This window comes from Monodelphis domestica, chromosome 4 (assembly GCF_027887165.1).
Source record: "Monodelphis domestica isolate mMonDom1 chromosome 4, mMonDom1.pri, whole genome shotgun sequence".
In the NCBI taxonomy this organism is placed as follows: domain Eukaryota; kingdom Metazoa; phylum Chordata; class Mammalia; order Didelphimorphia; family Didelphidae; genus Monodelphis; species Monodelphis domestica.
This window is the reverse complement of record NC_077230.1, coordinates 374,392,409-374,408,353: the sequence shown is the minus strand read 5'-3', so window position 1 is coordinate 374,408,353 and position 15,945 is coordinate 374,392,409. Positions and strand designations below refer to the sequence as shown.

The 15,945-nt window shown below is 44.2% G+C and overlaps 1 protein-coding gene across 24 annotated transcripts in view; it reads right to left on the bottom strand.

Moving 5' to 3' along the window:
• The window catches only part of PUM1 (pumilio RNA binding family member 1), a 162,238-nt gene extending 146,563 nt beyond the window's left edge, over positions 1 to 15,675 (bottom strand). For 13 of the 24 annotated variants that reach the window (XM_056795362.1, XM_056795364.1, XM_056795369.1 and 10 more), the window contains exons 1-2: positions 15,377 to 15,675; positions 9,914 to 10,290 (exon numbers count right to left, since the gene is read on the bottom strand). In XM_056795362.1, coding sequence (XP_056651340.1) covers positions 9,914 to 10,290; positions 15,377 to 15,515 — 516 coding nt within the window. In that variant the 5' untranslated portion in view covers positions 15,516 to 15,675. Of the gene's footprint in view, positions 1 to 9,913; positions 10,291 to 15,302 lie in introns of all 24 variants that reach the window. The other 11 variants (XM_056795363.1, XM_056795378.1, XM_056795373.1 and 8 more) reach the window with 3 other exon arrangements.
• Between the last annotated feature and the right edge of the window lie 270 nt (positions 15,676 to 15,945).

Sequence of the window (15,945 nt, the reverse complement as noted above, 5' to 3'; positions counted from 1 at the left end):
GTAAGGGCTCCTCAAAAAAGGTAAACCTACTCCAGTCACTACTCTGGGGAACCATCTCAAGTCCGGTATGGGCATTTCCTTTATAAAGGAAGAGTCCCATCACTAGGATATAACGGTAGGGATTAGGTAAGAGAAAGAATGAGGCCAGGACCACCATGAACAAACTTGCCTGCTCCATAGGGCCAAGGGAAAATCACCCCCCATGGCACACCTCCCTTTCTCCAAGGAAATGCCTCTTATTCTTTGTTACAAAAGGGAGGAGAGATAGAAAGAAGGACCAAAGACACCAATAAAAATTAGGTCACCGAGCTAGTCAAGTGTCTGGGGCCGAATTCAACACAGCTTTCAATTACAAGTCTAGAACTCCATCTACTGCATAACACCTTTCCAGACATGCATATGCCTCCCCACACACACACCCTCCAACTGTAGGGGTGCCCTCCCAAAACCACCTGGCATCTCTCTTCCAGATTGTCTGTACTGATTTATGTTCATGTTGGCTTCCTCATGAGCAGACCAAATTTTTTCTTTCTATTCAGATTTAGCATTGTGTCTGGCAGAGAGTAGGTGCTTAATAAATGGTTGCCAATATTAGGATTAAAAGTCTCTGGAAATTGTATATTCATAATTTATTAGTAAAGGTGAGAGATCACATGATCACCTGGTCACCCTAATTCCTAGTCGCTTTACATGCTACCTCTCTACCCCTCTAGCCTGCTCCATTCCCGAAAAAGAGCGGGTGCCTGCTCTATCCTTTCTTATAAGGCCAATGATATCGCTCCACTTCTCTGGTTGAACAGACTTGACCTCAGTACAAGTCGGACCCAAGACTTCTGGACTCCAGGGGTCCTGCAGCACTTAGGGCTAGAGCCAGCCATAGTGCACATGAACACTATAAAGGCTAAATTTAGTGGTTAGACTTAAAATTATATAAAATAACATGGTCACCAAAATTATTCTCTCAATTATTCTCTCAAGTCAGGAGTTTATTTACCAAACAGAGGGAAACAATAAAGAGAAATGTGAAAGAGGTTACAGAAAATACCTATACTATTCCTCAGTCAGGAGGGCCAGTTGTGAGTAATCATGTGGCCTCCTCCAAGATGAAAGCTAGTCTCTTAGGAAACTAGGAAGGGAATCAGCTTTTTCACTCACCCAGGGAAGTGAAGTTCCTTCAAAGACTATCTGCAAAAGACTATGTCGAGGAGACACCCTCCAGGAGACTCAACTTCAGGAGACTGCCCCAGCCTAAGGATTCCCTGGCTTTTGTGGTTGTCCCCTGTCCCTGCCCCTCTTCACAGGGACCAATCACAACTTCCAAATAGTCTAGCACTGCCCAGAGGGCAGTCTTTTTGGGAACCAGTTCACACCTTCTGGAGGGGTGAATACTCATTGAAAAGGGTTCACAGTTTCTGAGGGTGTGAACTCTTAAAAGACTTCAAAAGTTTATGGCTGTTTGAGTTAGAAAAAAAGGTGAAGCTCTCCAAGTATCTTGCTGGTTTCTTACCTAGCACTAAGTAGGGTATAAATTCACTAAGCAGTTTGTGAGCTCCTCCACCTAGTTCCAGATTGTGTTGATTCAATCAAAAGGTAGTCAAAGGAGAGTTTAATCCTATCTTCACAATCTAGTGAGGTACTAAGTAAGGGTACTTAATTATTCATTAACTAAAGTTTTAACTCCAACTGGGCAAACAGAATAAAGGATTCCCTTTTCACAAGTGTAAACTCAGAAGAGACAAAGAGAACCAAAATTGATAAACTGAGAATGGATTTTCAAACAGAATAACATATTAAATTCTGTTTAAAAGCATATTGCTGCTCCCAAAATTAACTGCCTTAATAAGCGCTAAAAACAAGTTGCATCTATTTTAATTTTCTCCAAAATTTCTCAGACTAATTCCCCATGAATACCCCTAAAAGTTTTCCTATTGTTCATAAGTTTGAGAATTTTTCATTGCTCTATATACTCTACTCCATCGACACTGTACAGCAGTAACATAATATATAAATTAATTCCATGCACATCTGCAAACTCTGAATATGTGTTTAACTGTCAAATTAATAGAGTATTATATGCTAATAACTTCTCTTGGTTGGGGGGCAGGTAGAAGACCTCTATTTAATCCATTATTTGCACATATTTTGACCAAATTTAAGAAGTGATTCGAATCACTACTGGGAGTCAGAAGGAAGGAAGAGAACCCTCCCCCCCTTCCTAGTCAAGGACCTGGCTATGTCAATGAGGAAAAGCAAACCAAAAAAGGGAAAATGATGGAAAGAGCTACATAAAATGAGCAATGATAGTAATCTTGAATCGTAGGAGTTCAAGTATAAAATTAGTAAATCTCAAGGAGAGTGAGACAATTTTACAACAGAAGCATCTGAAAAAGGTTTTCACCTTCTATGGTAACAATCCCTTCACTCCTTTATATATGCTAATTGCTACTACTATAAGGCCAGGCCCCATGGTAGGCCCTGGGGACAAAGATAATAATTCAGTGTGTAACAAATTCCATCCCCTCAACCTCTCCATTACTTGATAATAAATTTCAGAAATTCACTGTAGCCTTCCATTCTTCACATCAAATACATTTTTAGACAGGCTCCGGAATGTGTCAATTTTCTTGGGAAACAGGTCTAAGATCCCGGAGATCATTAATTGGCCTAATAAAAATAAAGGTATGCCACAATTCACCTGGTCCACAATTATTCCTTAGGACAGCATACAAAGCAAAAAAATAACAAAGCCAGCAAAAATGGCCACGTAAGTGAAAAATACAAAACTGCTATGAAATGAATCACTAACAATCTGGGGTCACTACATCTATTGTGGGTACAAGTTTTGGCTCCACCACTACTAGCTTTTATGACCTTAGACAAGTCACTGAACTTCCCTTATCGACCAAAAGAGAATTCCAACAGATTCCTTTCTCCCCTCCCCAGGCTGCTGCTAGGAGGGTCATATCTACAGAACACTTACTAACAGGTGAGTGCTACAGAAAGGTCAGAAGGTGTTTTATTATTGGCATAGAATATAATGGTGAAAGAGACCCTCCGATCAAATCCAAGGCATTTTATAGACAAAACTGTATATAGCAGACAACACTGTAAGTGTGAAGATAAAAAGGAAAACAAATGTAAAAGCCTCTGATTTGGCTTTGGAATACACTTTCTCTCTTAGTAACAAAGAGATTACCTTCTTCTACAGTAACAGTTAACATTTTAGCATTTACAAAATCTTCACAATAACTCTGCAAGTTTGACAACCCTGGGAGGTGACAGTTGTTAATTTACAACACTGGGACAATATTCTGGAAGGGGAAAACAATTGGGAAGCATGTTGGATGGCAATAGAAGTCAGCCTGAAATTTCAAATTGGCTATGGATGCTTTTTAGAGACTGCCGTATACATGGCAGCAAGGACTCCTCATATTTCCAATTTCCAACGTATCTTTTTTCCTTTTTTCTTTCTTAAAACCCTCACCTTCCAGCTTAGAATCAATACTAAGTCTCAGTTCCAAGGCAGAAGAGCAGTAAAGTCTAGGCAATGGGGATTAAGTGACTTGCCCAGTCACACAGCTAGGAAGCATCTGAAGTCACATTTGAACTCAGGACCTCCTGCCTAGGCCTGGCTCTCAATCCACTGAGCTAGCTAGCTGGCTCCTCCAAAGTGCTTTCTTCATAACAGAAGTTAGTTAAAAGTCTAACTGAGGACACTGAGGCTGAGAGAAGTAGAAATCCTCAGGGTCACACTGCTAGTAGTTCAAACCTAGGTCTTTCCAAGCAAAGGTTAAATATCTAGAAGCAGTAATAGGGCCCAATACACCATCCTTGGATATGCTCATGCCCATGTGACATGGGATCACAGGACCCCCCTAGAACTGTTCAGATGCACAGCCTTTGCTTAGAGAGCTCTTTTTTCAAATTGGGGGGGGGGGGGGGGGGCCACAGCACACTTCTGTTGTTTCCCAGAAATGTGCAAAGGAACCATGTCACCTTATTTTGTCACCCCAAAGCATTTTTCCTGGAGCTGTTCCATATTGCAGGATGCCATTCATGCCATATGCCATTTCACCTACGGCCTGCCCAGGAGTGGAACCTGATGAGTGCCACGACTGATCATTTGATGCTATGACCCATTTGCCAAAAGTGACCCAAATCAAACTAATCATGAAGGCAAATGGCACATCTATTCCCAACACTACCATGACCTACCATAACTGATACTCAGGGAGTACCTGGAAGACTGAACAGAGGAAAGTCTTACACCCTCCCCCAAAGCTGCCTCCGGCATTCTCCCAACTACAGGGCACTTTGTTTGGCCTTTTCCCAGCCTCCCTGTTGGCCATCTTAAGTCTGCCTTCCACTTTCCTCAGTGGAATGACCATTCGCTAACTTCGAAATAAGAAGCCATGGTGTTCATCTTCCTAAAAAGTTTTAACAGTTCTTTATTATTTCCAAAATGCTGCCATTTCATTGGTTTGTCCACTTCCACCAATGCAGGTCATTACCAGATGTGTGCATGGCTTGCCCTGGTCCTAATAATGCAACAGCTGGTTTTCTTTTCATTTTTTTCAAACCCTTACCTTCTGTCATGGAATTGAAATGAAGTTCCGAGGCAGAAGTGGGATTAAATGACGTATACTAGAAGTGTCTGAGGTCAAACTTGAACCCAAGACCACCCCATCACTAGGCCTGAGTCCCCCAGCAGCTCCAGCTCTCAAATGTGGCCGGCCAATCCCGGAGAACAGTCAGACTCACACAAACACACCCCTCGGGATCAGAGATGAGAGCTTTCCAGTAGAGTAAAGTGAGCCCAGCCACAGCTTAAGAGCTCATCAGGCCACACACAAGGAAGCTGCGGTACATCATTCTCAGCTGAAAGGCAACTCAGAGCTCCTCTCATCCAACCTGGACCTGAACAGGTGACCTGAGCATGGAGAACTCTGCTTCCCAATGTGGAAAGCCCATTTCAATATAAGCTCCTCCGAGGACAGGCTCTGCATTTTGCCCTTTTAGAGAACCCCCGGCACTTAAGCAGAGGCTGTCACGCAGCCGGCACTTACTAAATGTTGCCTGACTGACTGACTGAAATTATAGGTATTCGATGAGCACATCTATGTAAATGATGCCCAAAGCTGCCTCTCCGGCCCACAGAAATAGTGACGTCACAAGACTTAAGACACTTTACAGAAATCTCCGAATCACACATCTCCCCTTCCGGTCGGCTTCATTTTGCTTCTCTGCATCAGCCATGCATTATTCCCAGCTCCCAGGGCCAGGCAGTGTAGCCTCCCTTGCAGATACTCCAAGCTAACCCTCGAAAAGCCAGGCCATCTCTGGATCACTGCAGACACTTTTCAGCTTAGCAATTTTGCTCCTGACTATGGCTCATGCATCTTCCAGCTGAGGGTACAGAGGGGCAGAGCCTTCCATGCTACCAAGGACGCAGACCGCTCCTTATTCCCAATGAAGGGAGTGCTTTTCCCAGTATATGGCACTATTTTTTTCTCTATTCAGCCCCCAGGTCGAGTTTGTTAATGGCCACCTCCATGCGGACATCCAAATACTCTTTACACTCGCACACGTACACAGACTTCTCCCTGGAGAACGGGACGACGTCTCACACAGCACCATATCTCCAGAGCCCAGGAGTGGGGGACCGCAGGAAGGGTTCTCTTCTCAAAATAGCTGAGTCTGGACAGGATGACACGTTCTGGTTCTGCAGCCTACTAGCCATCTGACCCGGGACAAGTTACCTAGACAGACTGCTAGGAAGGAAAAGTGCAGACCTGCGGAGTCACAGGCCTCAGCTGGAATCTTGCCTTGGGAGAAAGCACTTAAACCACTACTCTAGGCCTCCTCCAGAAAAAGCGGGCAATAACAGCACCTACTGGTCAAAGAACAGCAGTTTTCAGAGGAAAAGATGCAAATGATCAATTAGCCATTTGAAAAATGCTCCAACTCACTAACAATTAGAAAAACACCTCACATTCCATTCAGATTGGCAAAGATGACAAATGCTGGAGGGGCTATGGGAAAAGAAACAGTTTGGGGTATTTTTAAACCCTTACTTTCAGTCCTAATGACATCTCTAAGGCTGAAAGGCAAGGACTAGGCAATTGGGAGTAAGTGACTTGCCCAGGGACACACAGCTAGGAAATGTCTGAGGTCAAATTTGAAGCCAGATCATCCCAATTCCAGGCCTGGCACTCTATCCACCATGGCACCTAGCTACCCCAAAAATAGGTTCTTTAAAGCACTGTAGGTGAATCTATAAACTGGTTCAGTCATTCCGGAATGTAATTTGGAAAAATGGACAAAAAACTTCTAAGCTGTAAATACGTTTTGATCCAGCAATTAGGTCTATTCTCCCAAAGAGGTCCAAGAAAGAGGGAAAAGGCCCATATATAAAAAATAATTATAGCTGGTCTTTTGTGGTGGCAAAGAATTAGAAGTTGGGAGGATGTCTATCAATTGTGGAATTGCTGTATAAGATCACTGAGTCTAGAGTCAGGAAGACATGAGTTTAAATTTGATCTCAAAGACACCAGCTGTGTTGTGTGCCCCATAGCAAGTCATATAACCCCACATTATGCTTCAGTTTTCTGTAAAATGGAGTAATAGTACCTAACTCCCTAGGGTTAGAAGCAATTTGCAAACCTCAAAACACTATAAAAATGCTAGCTCTTAGACGAGTCTGACAGAATACTATTGTTCTAGTAAAAAACAACGGAGGGGATGGTTTCTGAGAAACCTGAGAAGACTTGTGTGAACTGATGCAAAATGAAGTGAGTAGAACCAATAACAATTATATTGGAAAGATAGTCAACTTTGAAAGACTTGGGAATTCTGATGATCATCACAATGACCAATCACGTTTCCAGAGCACTGATGATAAAACAGGAAGCCTACTTCCTCCTGATATAAAAGTTAAAGACTCAAGAGTGGATGTGGCTCATGGAAAAATTTCTAACATTTGTAACAAAGTGGCTTATTTTTCTTCATTTCTCAGTTGGAGGTAGGTAGGTGTGAGGAAGAGAAGGGAAATCTTCATAAAGAAAGAAATGAAATTTAATTTTAAAAATACGAGGGTCTACTTTAAAGGATATTGGGAGCATCAAGTGAGATAGCACAGGTATGGAAATCTTAAAGCACTACATAAATGTTACATAGTATTACTTTTACTTATAGTCCAGGCCTTAGTTTTCTCATCTGTCTAACAGGAATGACAGTATCTGTTGTGACAGATAGTGTGGTATAAAGGATGGAGAGGGGAACTCCTGCTTCTGACTCACAGGGGACCAAGCACTGAAACTCTCCGGTCTGAACTAACTCTTTAAGTCTATAACTGAGCTCACTGAGAGAGGCAGTTAGTTCTCTTTCCAGAAATCCCAGGTACTATCTAAACAAGCACATGCAGAGAAGTATGTGAGTATAGACACGCATATTTTTGCATCATCTACCTCACAGGGTTGTTGGGATGATCAAAGGAGATCATAACTCACTTTAAATCGCAAAGCATGACTTTAAAAAAAATGAGCATAACATGCAAGAGTTGCCCAAGAAATGCTTGCTAACAATGATAAATTCACATTTACAACAAAGATAGTGCCGGTTTACTCCCTTCCTCTTTTCAGCAAACTACCTCATTTTAACAAATATATTAACAAATAAGGGCCCCCGCCCCAATCCCGGGTAACTTATACCCCAATGACCTGAAGGGGTTATTCCTCATCCCAAAACACACAGCTTCCCCCCCCCCCAATGTCCATGTAGGGAGGAGTCCTAAGACACTTGGGTCTGGAATCAGAAGTCTCAAGTTTGAGTCAAAGGTATAGGACCCCGGGGAAGCCACTGACCCACTTGGAAACTCAAGTTTTCTCAGTTGTATAACAAGAGTAATAAAATATGTGCTAACTTGGGGCAGTTCAGTAGCACAGCAGATAAGAGCACCAAGCCTAGTCACTGGGAGGACTCAGACCCTAGCTGTGTGACCCTGGGCAAGTCACTTCACCGCTAATTGCCTCAGCCTTGCCACTCTTCTGTGTCAGGAGTGATACTAAGATAGACGGTATGGGGTTTGGTTTTTTAAATGAGTTCTAACTATTTCATAGGATTGGGTGAAGAAAGGATTCTGCGAATTGCCAAGTGATACATACAGAAGTGCTGATGCTAGTATTTCCTCTGACAACTCAATTCAGCATCTACACTTTAAGATCTTTTTTTTCAGTGCAGCAATTTCTTGTGGGCTATTAGTCAAGGGGGCTGAATGTTTATTTCTTTGTTCATTTGAAATTTGAACAACTATCTGCGCAATTTTGAAAATTAACTGTTACTGCCCAGCCCAAAGTCCAACAGTTCAATAAATAGCTGCTGAATACCTCTATGTTCGAGATCCTGTTTTAGATGCTGTAGAAAATGGGGGGGGGGGGGGGGGGTGAAAGAGAAGCTGGGTGGCTCAGTGGATTGAGAGCCAGGCCTAGAACCAGGAGGTCCAAGTTCAAATCTGGCCTCAGACACTACCTGTGTGACCTTGGGCAAGTCACTTCATCCCCATTGCCTAGCCCTTACCACTCTTCTGCCTTGGAACCAATACACAGTATTGATTTTAAGAAGGAAAATAAGGGTTTAAAAAAGAGAGAAAATCCAAGCAGGGCCCTACCATTCAATGGGATTAAAGTCTACTGCTTCAGAGGAGACAAGCCAAGCTAAAGTTTTTCAAACTGGAACCTTTCAAATAAAACAAGGCTTTTGTTTGCCTTTTAAGATAATAAACATGTTGATAAAAATTACAATCCCAAAGTAAAAATTAACCTTTAAAAAAGAATAATTTTCTTTAAAAGATAATCATAACAAAAGTGCTTTAGGCTCAATGGAGGAATAGATTTGTTTTCTCTGGGAAAATAACACTAAGAAGTTTGTGATCCAAAAAAATCTTCGCTTTTTCCTCCCCACCTACAACCTAGAGAGAATAGTTAAGACTCTCTAGCCCTCACAACCAGGAAGTTAAATTACATTCTATTAAACACACTTGTTTCTGAGCATGCCACTTTCAAACATTTTCAGATGAAATTGTCCACACTGAGATAAACCCAAACTAAGTGGGAAAATGTAAGCCAGAAGAGCAAATTCTGAAGCCAAGCTTTTGACTCTTCTGGTGTCTCAGACACATGGCACAGGAGGGTGGCAGGCCTGTCTCCTTAATAGCATCACTCCCGATCAGAGGTAAGCATTTTCTTTACATTTGCTTTTTTTCAATTTGCACATTAATATTAAGAGAACATAAACAACGGAAACCTCATCCTTGTCCAAAACAAGCTTATGCCTATTGATTTCAGAAGTGAAGATATGTTAGGCAATAGCTGTTTTGGAAGGTTCTTCAAAAAATACTTTTGCATGAAAAGTGGAAAAATCTATGCAAAAAAAAAAAAGGATGTGTATTTTATTTTGTTGTGCAGGAGCCCCCTTAATTACAGGATCCAGGAGGCAGCTGGGTGGCTCAGTGGATTGAGAGCCACACCCAGAGATGGGAGGTCCTGGGTTCAAGTCTGGCCTCAGACATTTCCCAGCTCTGTGACCCTGGGTAAGTCACTTAACCCCCATTGCCTGGCCCTTACTGCTCTTCTGCCTTGGAACCAATACCCAGTACTAATTCCAAGAGGGGAGGGAAGGGCTCTGAAAAAAATAAGTAAATAAATACTGGATCCATCAGAGCTGACCAGCCAATGGCTCTTTCATTGCACTAAGGAGGATCCTCGGCCTAAAGGAAAAAGCAAGTGATTATCTTACGCCCAACATTGACAGTGACAATCCCAGCTTTAAGAACATTCACAAAAAGGCGACCCGCCGAAGCGGACATTGCTTTATTCACTCACGGGTTCAGAACTGAAATACTGTCGAGTATCTTTACCTGGTGCTCTGCATGAATGTTATCCCCAGTAGGCCAGCGATGTTTGCTGTTATTATAGCCGCCGCCACCACTTCCTCCTCCCCCAAGCTGCTCACCATGCTGCCTCTGAAAGAAGTAATCCACCATGGCGTCGTCCTGGGAGCGGCCCGCAACCCCTATGGATCCTGGGACCGGGCTCGAGTGAGTCCCTGCTGCAAGCGCCGGGTTTGCAGCCGGCTGTTGCTGTGCCTGGGACCCTGCTGTTCCAGATGTCAAAACAACAGGCATGTTGGGATTAGCTGTTTCTTGCGTGTGCTGTTTCAGGTGGGGGCTGAAGGAGTCCTGCCAGAGCACTGCTTTTCTCTTCAAAACACATGCAACGCTCATTCCACCAGCACCTAAGGAGACACAGGTTTGCAATGGTGAATGAACCCTTTTCACAAGAAACATGGCAGGCAGCAGGAGGAAAAAAAGTCCTCCAGCTTTTGCCAATGAAACAAGAAAGCACAAGCACTTGCATCGGATCCCTATCACGCAGCTACATGTTTTAAAATACTTTTCCATAAGGGAGTCTTCATTTCAAATTTCCAAACTCTCCCAGCCCCACCCCCTGGGCCCATCCATCCTGGAAGATCTCCTCCTCTGACAGGCGGTCAGCTGGGGAAGAGCCCCTGTGCAAACTGGGCTAGGCTAGGCCAGGCCGAGGCCTCACACAAAAGCCGCTGGCAGATGCCAGTCCTATATTCAACGCCAATCCAATCTGGGAGAAGCTGCCAGCAGCTTGTGCTTCACTGGCAGAGTCTTCAAGAAACCAGGAGGATCTCCATGCCAAGACGAGGTTTCTGCGTTGAACTCTTGTGGTGGATGGTTTAAATATCCGCACAGCATATAGAAAGCCGAAAAACTACTGTGAGCTGCTACAAGTCTATTTACAAAAACGCACAGTAGCTGGCATTCTCACAGGGAACAGCAAAGTCTGGTGTTGCAACTCTTAGAAGACTTTTGTCTCACCTTGTTCGTGTAAATAACTGGGGGAGGGGGGATGACAATGATTAAATCAATCGTCAATTACCAATTTCCCCCAAGAGTTTAGCTACAACCTCAAATGATTTCACACTTTCGACCTTTCCCACACACATAAAGAACACATGACAACACAAAGAACATGAAAGTGGGTGGGAAGTCTGAAGAAATGGGCTCACACCTGGACTGTGTAAGCCATTACCAACTTGGTGGCGCTGGACCCCACCACCTTCCTCAGCTGGTTGGAATGAAGCCCAAATGAACTCACTAACTTTTGCATGTCTTTCACTTTGAAACATTTCCTAGCTGTGTGACCCTGGGCAAGTCTTTGCTGCTCTTCTTAGAATTGATTCTAAGATAAAAGGGAGGGAGGAAAGGAAGGAGGGAGTGAGAGGGAGGATAGGACAGAAAAGATAAGAAAAAGAAAAGAATCTAGGGAATACCTAGAAGAAATACAGCTAACTTCTTAATGGTAGAACAGCAAAAGAACCTTCAAGAGCAAGGGGCCATCATTTCCAGGATACATCATTTGTATCCTGGAACACTATCACCCCCTCAACTTTACTTCTGGCCTACTGGTAAAGCTTCCGAGGACCTCTTCAGAATGTTTTTAAATATATAAAATATATAGGACTAGAAATGAAATCAATTATAATGAAATAGTTATCAAAATACTAACAAAAAATGTTCAGAGACTACAAACCTAGGAGGCCAAACCAATTAGCAACCTTACTTCAACTGATGATTTATTTTCATTTTTTTTTTAAGCCCTTACCTTCTGTCTTGGAATCAATACTGTTATTAGCTCCAAGGCAGAAGAGTGATTAGGGCCAGGCAATGGGGGTTAAGTGACTTGCCCAGGGTCACACAGCTGGAAGTGTCTGAGGTCAAATTTGAAACCAGGACCTCTTGTCTCTAGGCCTGGCTCTCCATCCACTGAGCCACTCAACTGCCCCTTGATGACTTTTTTTAAAAGATAAAAATATTGTGAATAAGTCAGAATAGACTAATGAACAATAAAAATTAACATTCTCATCACATTGTCAATGTCCTAGCAAGAAGATTCCAATATACTTTAGGTAACAAGGTGGCCCAAATGGCAAATTCTGTTACTGTAACTAATCTGAGTTTGATTCCATAGTTTCAAAACTTCAACATTGTTTTCATAATGGAGGGAGAGTTGCTCCATGATTAAATGTGGAAATGTGGTTATAAAATAAAGTTCAGTAAGGGCAGGGACTCTAGTTTTTATGTAAGATTCAGCACCTGTCCCAATCTGGGTGCCCAACCATTGCTACAAAGTAATAAATCAACTGTCAGTTTTAACTAACCTCCAGAAGGTACAATTTCAGAGAAGCTAAGACCTCTCCCCCAGCTGATGCTCCACTTCTTAAAACGATGGCACGTTTTAACCCTGAGATGACAATATTTCAAAGGCTGCCTTACAAGATGTAAATTGGGGGGGGGGGGGGGGAACCAACAAAACAAACTAACTTCTCACATTTAAAGACAATTTCAGAAGCCAACTCTGGATAAGATGGAATGTGTAACCTGCTCAAAGCACCCATCTAAAGGGATTTTCCCCACCATGATTATGTGGTGTAACAACAATTCAAACTCCTAAGAACTCTGCTAGGGGGTAGTCTTGAGTGCAGGTCCTGTGATAAGATCTTGCCTGTACTCAAACCCACCAGTAGTTACACTTCAACAGTTTATACTATTCAGTGCAACTTTCCTACCCAGATCCATGTTTTCATTATTTGATTTTCTCAAAAACTCATTACCATTTTGGAACAAATGCATTTCCTATTTTTTCTACTCTGAAATTCACCAACGAGCAGAATCTGGGGTAACTGCAATCCTTTTAAGTTTAACTTATCAATTTGTTGTCATTAAAAGGCAGCTACAGTGTACAATGACAATTCCTAAAACAGAAATTGAAGTATTTGGTAGGAAAAAAGGCAAATTAAAAAAAAAAACAGCTCACATTGAAACTTTCCTCAGTTAGAAATAAACTAACTTCTCAAATTGAAACCTCAATTACAGTGCCAGGTGGATAATAAAAACAAAGTGCACACCTCACAGCCACCCTCAGAGATAAATAATTCAAGTCTTTTTATCCTCACTTTACAGAAAGGGAAGTTGAGGTAGAGAGGGTTAAGCAACCAGTGCTGGACCACATAGTGAGGAAGTGCCTCAGGTGGTCTGACTCCCAAGATTAGTGATGCCCCTTCGGCTACAGTCCCCAAAACTAGTCATGAGGGACACCACAAACTTGTTTTGACAAGGGACTGGGCTTGGGGGAGAATCCCAGTCAAAATAACTAAAAATACAATCAGCTTTTGTAAAGCCATCTGCACACCCAGGAACTTCCTGCTTCACCTAATGCAGGCAAGCAATGCCAGACAAGAGCAGAAAACTGGGGGGGAGGGGGGTTGTGGGGGGAGGGGGTTGTAGGGGAAGGGGGGCAAATAACTAGATAGCATTCAACTTTAGTCCTAACATACAATATCTGGAAACACAGACAGTGATAGGACACAGATTAACACTGTCACCTGAATGGAAATTATTTAACCCACATGCACTAAAGATTCTTCAAACATGTCTGAAGCTATGCTAAAAAGTCCTCATTTGTAACAGGTTTTTAAAGATACAAATAATTGTACACATGAGAAGTAACTTCAGACTAGTGGAAACTCTGATGAGAGCTGTTCTTTTCCCCCAAACCTTTCAAACTGTTTATAATATCATCCTTTTCACTGACTAGCACACTTTCAAACAAAGAAAACTTTTTTCTCCTAATCACCTTTTAAAAGCTTTGGTAAAAACGTGTTTCCTCACACATGTTTTTAATTAAAAAACAAACATTCTGGGGTCAGAAATGTATTTTTAAGCAACTAAACGAAGCCTCAAACTAAACAAATACTAACTTCAAAAAAGGCAAGAGTGGCCTTGGCCAAAATGAATACAATGTGTATACTACAAAGTACCAATCAAAGTTCAGAATCCAATGAGCATTTTCCGAAGACTTGATAAAGAATCATCAGCTCTTAGAAGTGTTTTAGAAGTTAAAATTAGAACAGAAGAAAAAGCCCCGCTCACTTCACTTAGATAAAAACTACATCATCGAAAGCTACAAACCTATTGTTTAAGAAAAGGCCTAAAAACCACCCCTCCAATACAAACTCGGTATATTCCGAAAAGAACAGGAAATGAGCAAAAACTCAGGGCACGAAATGAAGAGCAACCAGCCCTTTTTTGATTGCACGAAGTATACAAAAAAAAGAAAGAAAGAAAAAAAGCTATTAAAAACAAAATCTTCACTCAAAGAAAGAAGCTGCTTCAATAAAATTCCTCGTCGGAAGAAAGTTACCAAAGTGTATTTCTTTCTCCCTGGAGTACAGAAGGGTTAACTCTGAAATATAACCAATTACCTGTTTACCAGGCACATTGACGAGGCTGAAATTGTCCAGCATTGTAATACACACAGGATAAGAGGATATTCTGTTTGTTTGTGTGTGTGCGTGAGTGCGCGTTTGTTTTCCTTGCAACTAACAGAGTAGAGCCCCTTTCAGTTAAGGAAAGCTCCGTGTCTCTTTCTTTTTTTCTCCTTTCTTTCCGTTTCCAACCAGGGGACTTCTCCCACAACCTCCCCCTTCCCCGAGCCCCCCAACAACTCCTCCCACGTAAACAAAAGCCCAACAGAGCCTGCAAACCCTGCCTCCAAGCCTCTGAAACTTCCTGAGGAGGACTTCCACACCTTATTCCATTATCTATCCCTCTTCTTTCCACCAAGTTCCCCCACATGCCCGGTCTAGTCATTCCACACTAACCCGGCAAAAGCTTTCTCTGGCTCCAGGGCTAGCTAGTTGTCCCCCTGTCTGCCCCCCACCCGGTGGGACAGATCTGGGGTGCCCCCGGCTCTCCCCCCTCCTTCAGCCTCTGGATATCCACGGAGACAATCGAGTCCTCTTTCCAAGCCGCACATATGATGTGCAAGGAACACCCCGAGCCCCAGGCTTTAGGGGGCTGGGGAGAGGAGGCGGGAGGGGTGGGGGGACGCCCCCCACCCCCGGTCTGGAGGGAAGCTGAATGCAGAAACCCTTGAATGCATCTGGCCAGGGCCTAGAGGCTGAGGATTTCCCTCGTTTGCACCTCCCTCCGCGTCCCCTCCCTCCTTCGATAACAATAGGGGCCTTGCTGCTGACTCCAAAACATGTACTAGGAGCGGAGCGAGGGAAGCGCCAGCCCCGGGAGCCAGGGCCGGGGCGGCTTTTCCAAAGCCCTTCTCCCCGCTCCCGCCGGGCCAGAACCCCAATATGACTGGACCATCGGCTCGCTGGGAGTCCCGGGTAGCTTTTGGACCCGGCGGGGCTCAGATACTCACGGGCGGAGCGGTCGGATGAAGATGGATTTCAGCCCCCCGGATCGGCTCTCGCCAGCGCTCTCGCTCCCCCTTACCTTTCACTCCGACAACATGGCGGCCCACTGGGGACTGGGCTGGCGCGGTGCATGCTGGGATCGGCTCCGGCCCTGGCTCCGGCGGCGGCGGCGGCGGCGGCGACGGCGGCGGCGGCGGCGGCAGCGGCGGCGGCAGCATGTGCGGAGAGGAGAGGGGAGGGGGGGAGAGGAGAGGAGGGAGAGGGAGGGAGGGAGGGAGAGAAAGAGAATCCGGGAGGGAGGGAGGGGTGGGGAGGCGGGCGAGGCTAGGCAGGAGAGGCAGCCGCCGGCTCGGGAACAGGTTGCCTGGTTGCTATGCCAACCCAGGGGCCTGGGTGAACTTGGGAAACTCACTCATTTTACAACATCGGGGCTGCCGCGGGCTCAGGGTCTGGGTGCGTGCGTGCGTGTGACTAGGGTGGTCCCCTCTGCCCAGAAGTGGACACCAGCGCACATCTGGGAACTGAGAGGTGGGCAGGGTACCTGGAAGAGATCAAAGCGTCCTGCCCGGTCCCACCCTCCCCCCACCCGCAGCCCCCACCCCCAGCTATCTCAGACCCCGCCTCCCACGGTAACACTGTCCTGCTTCT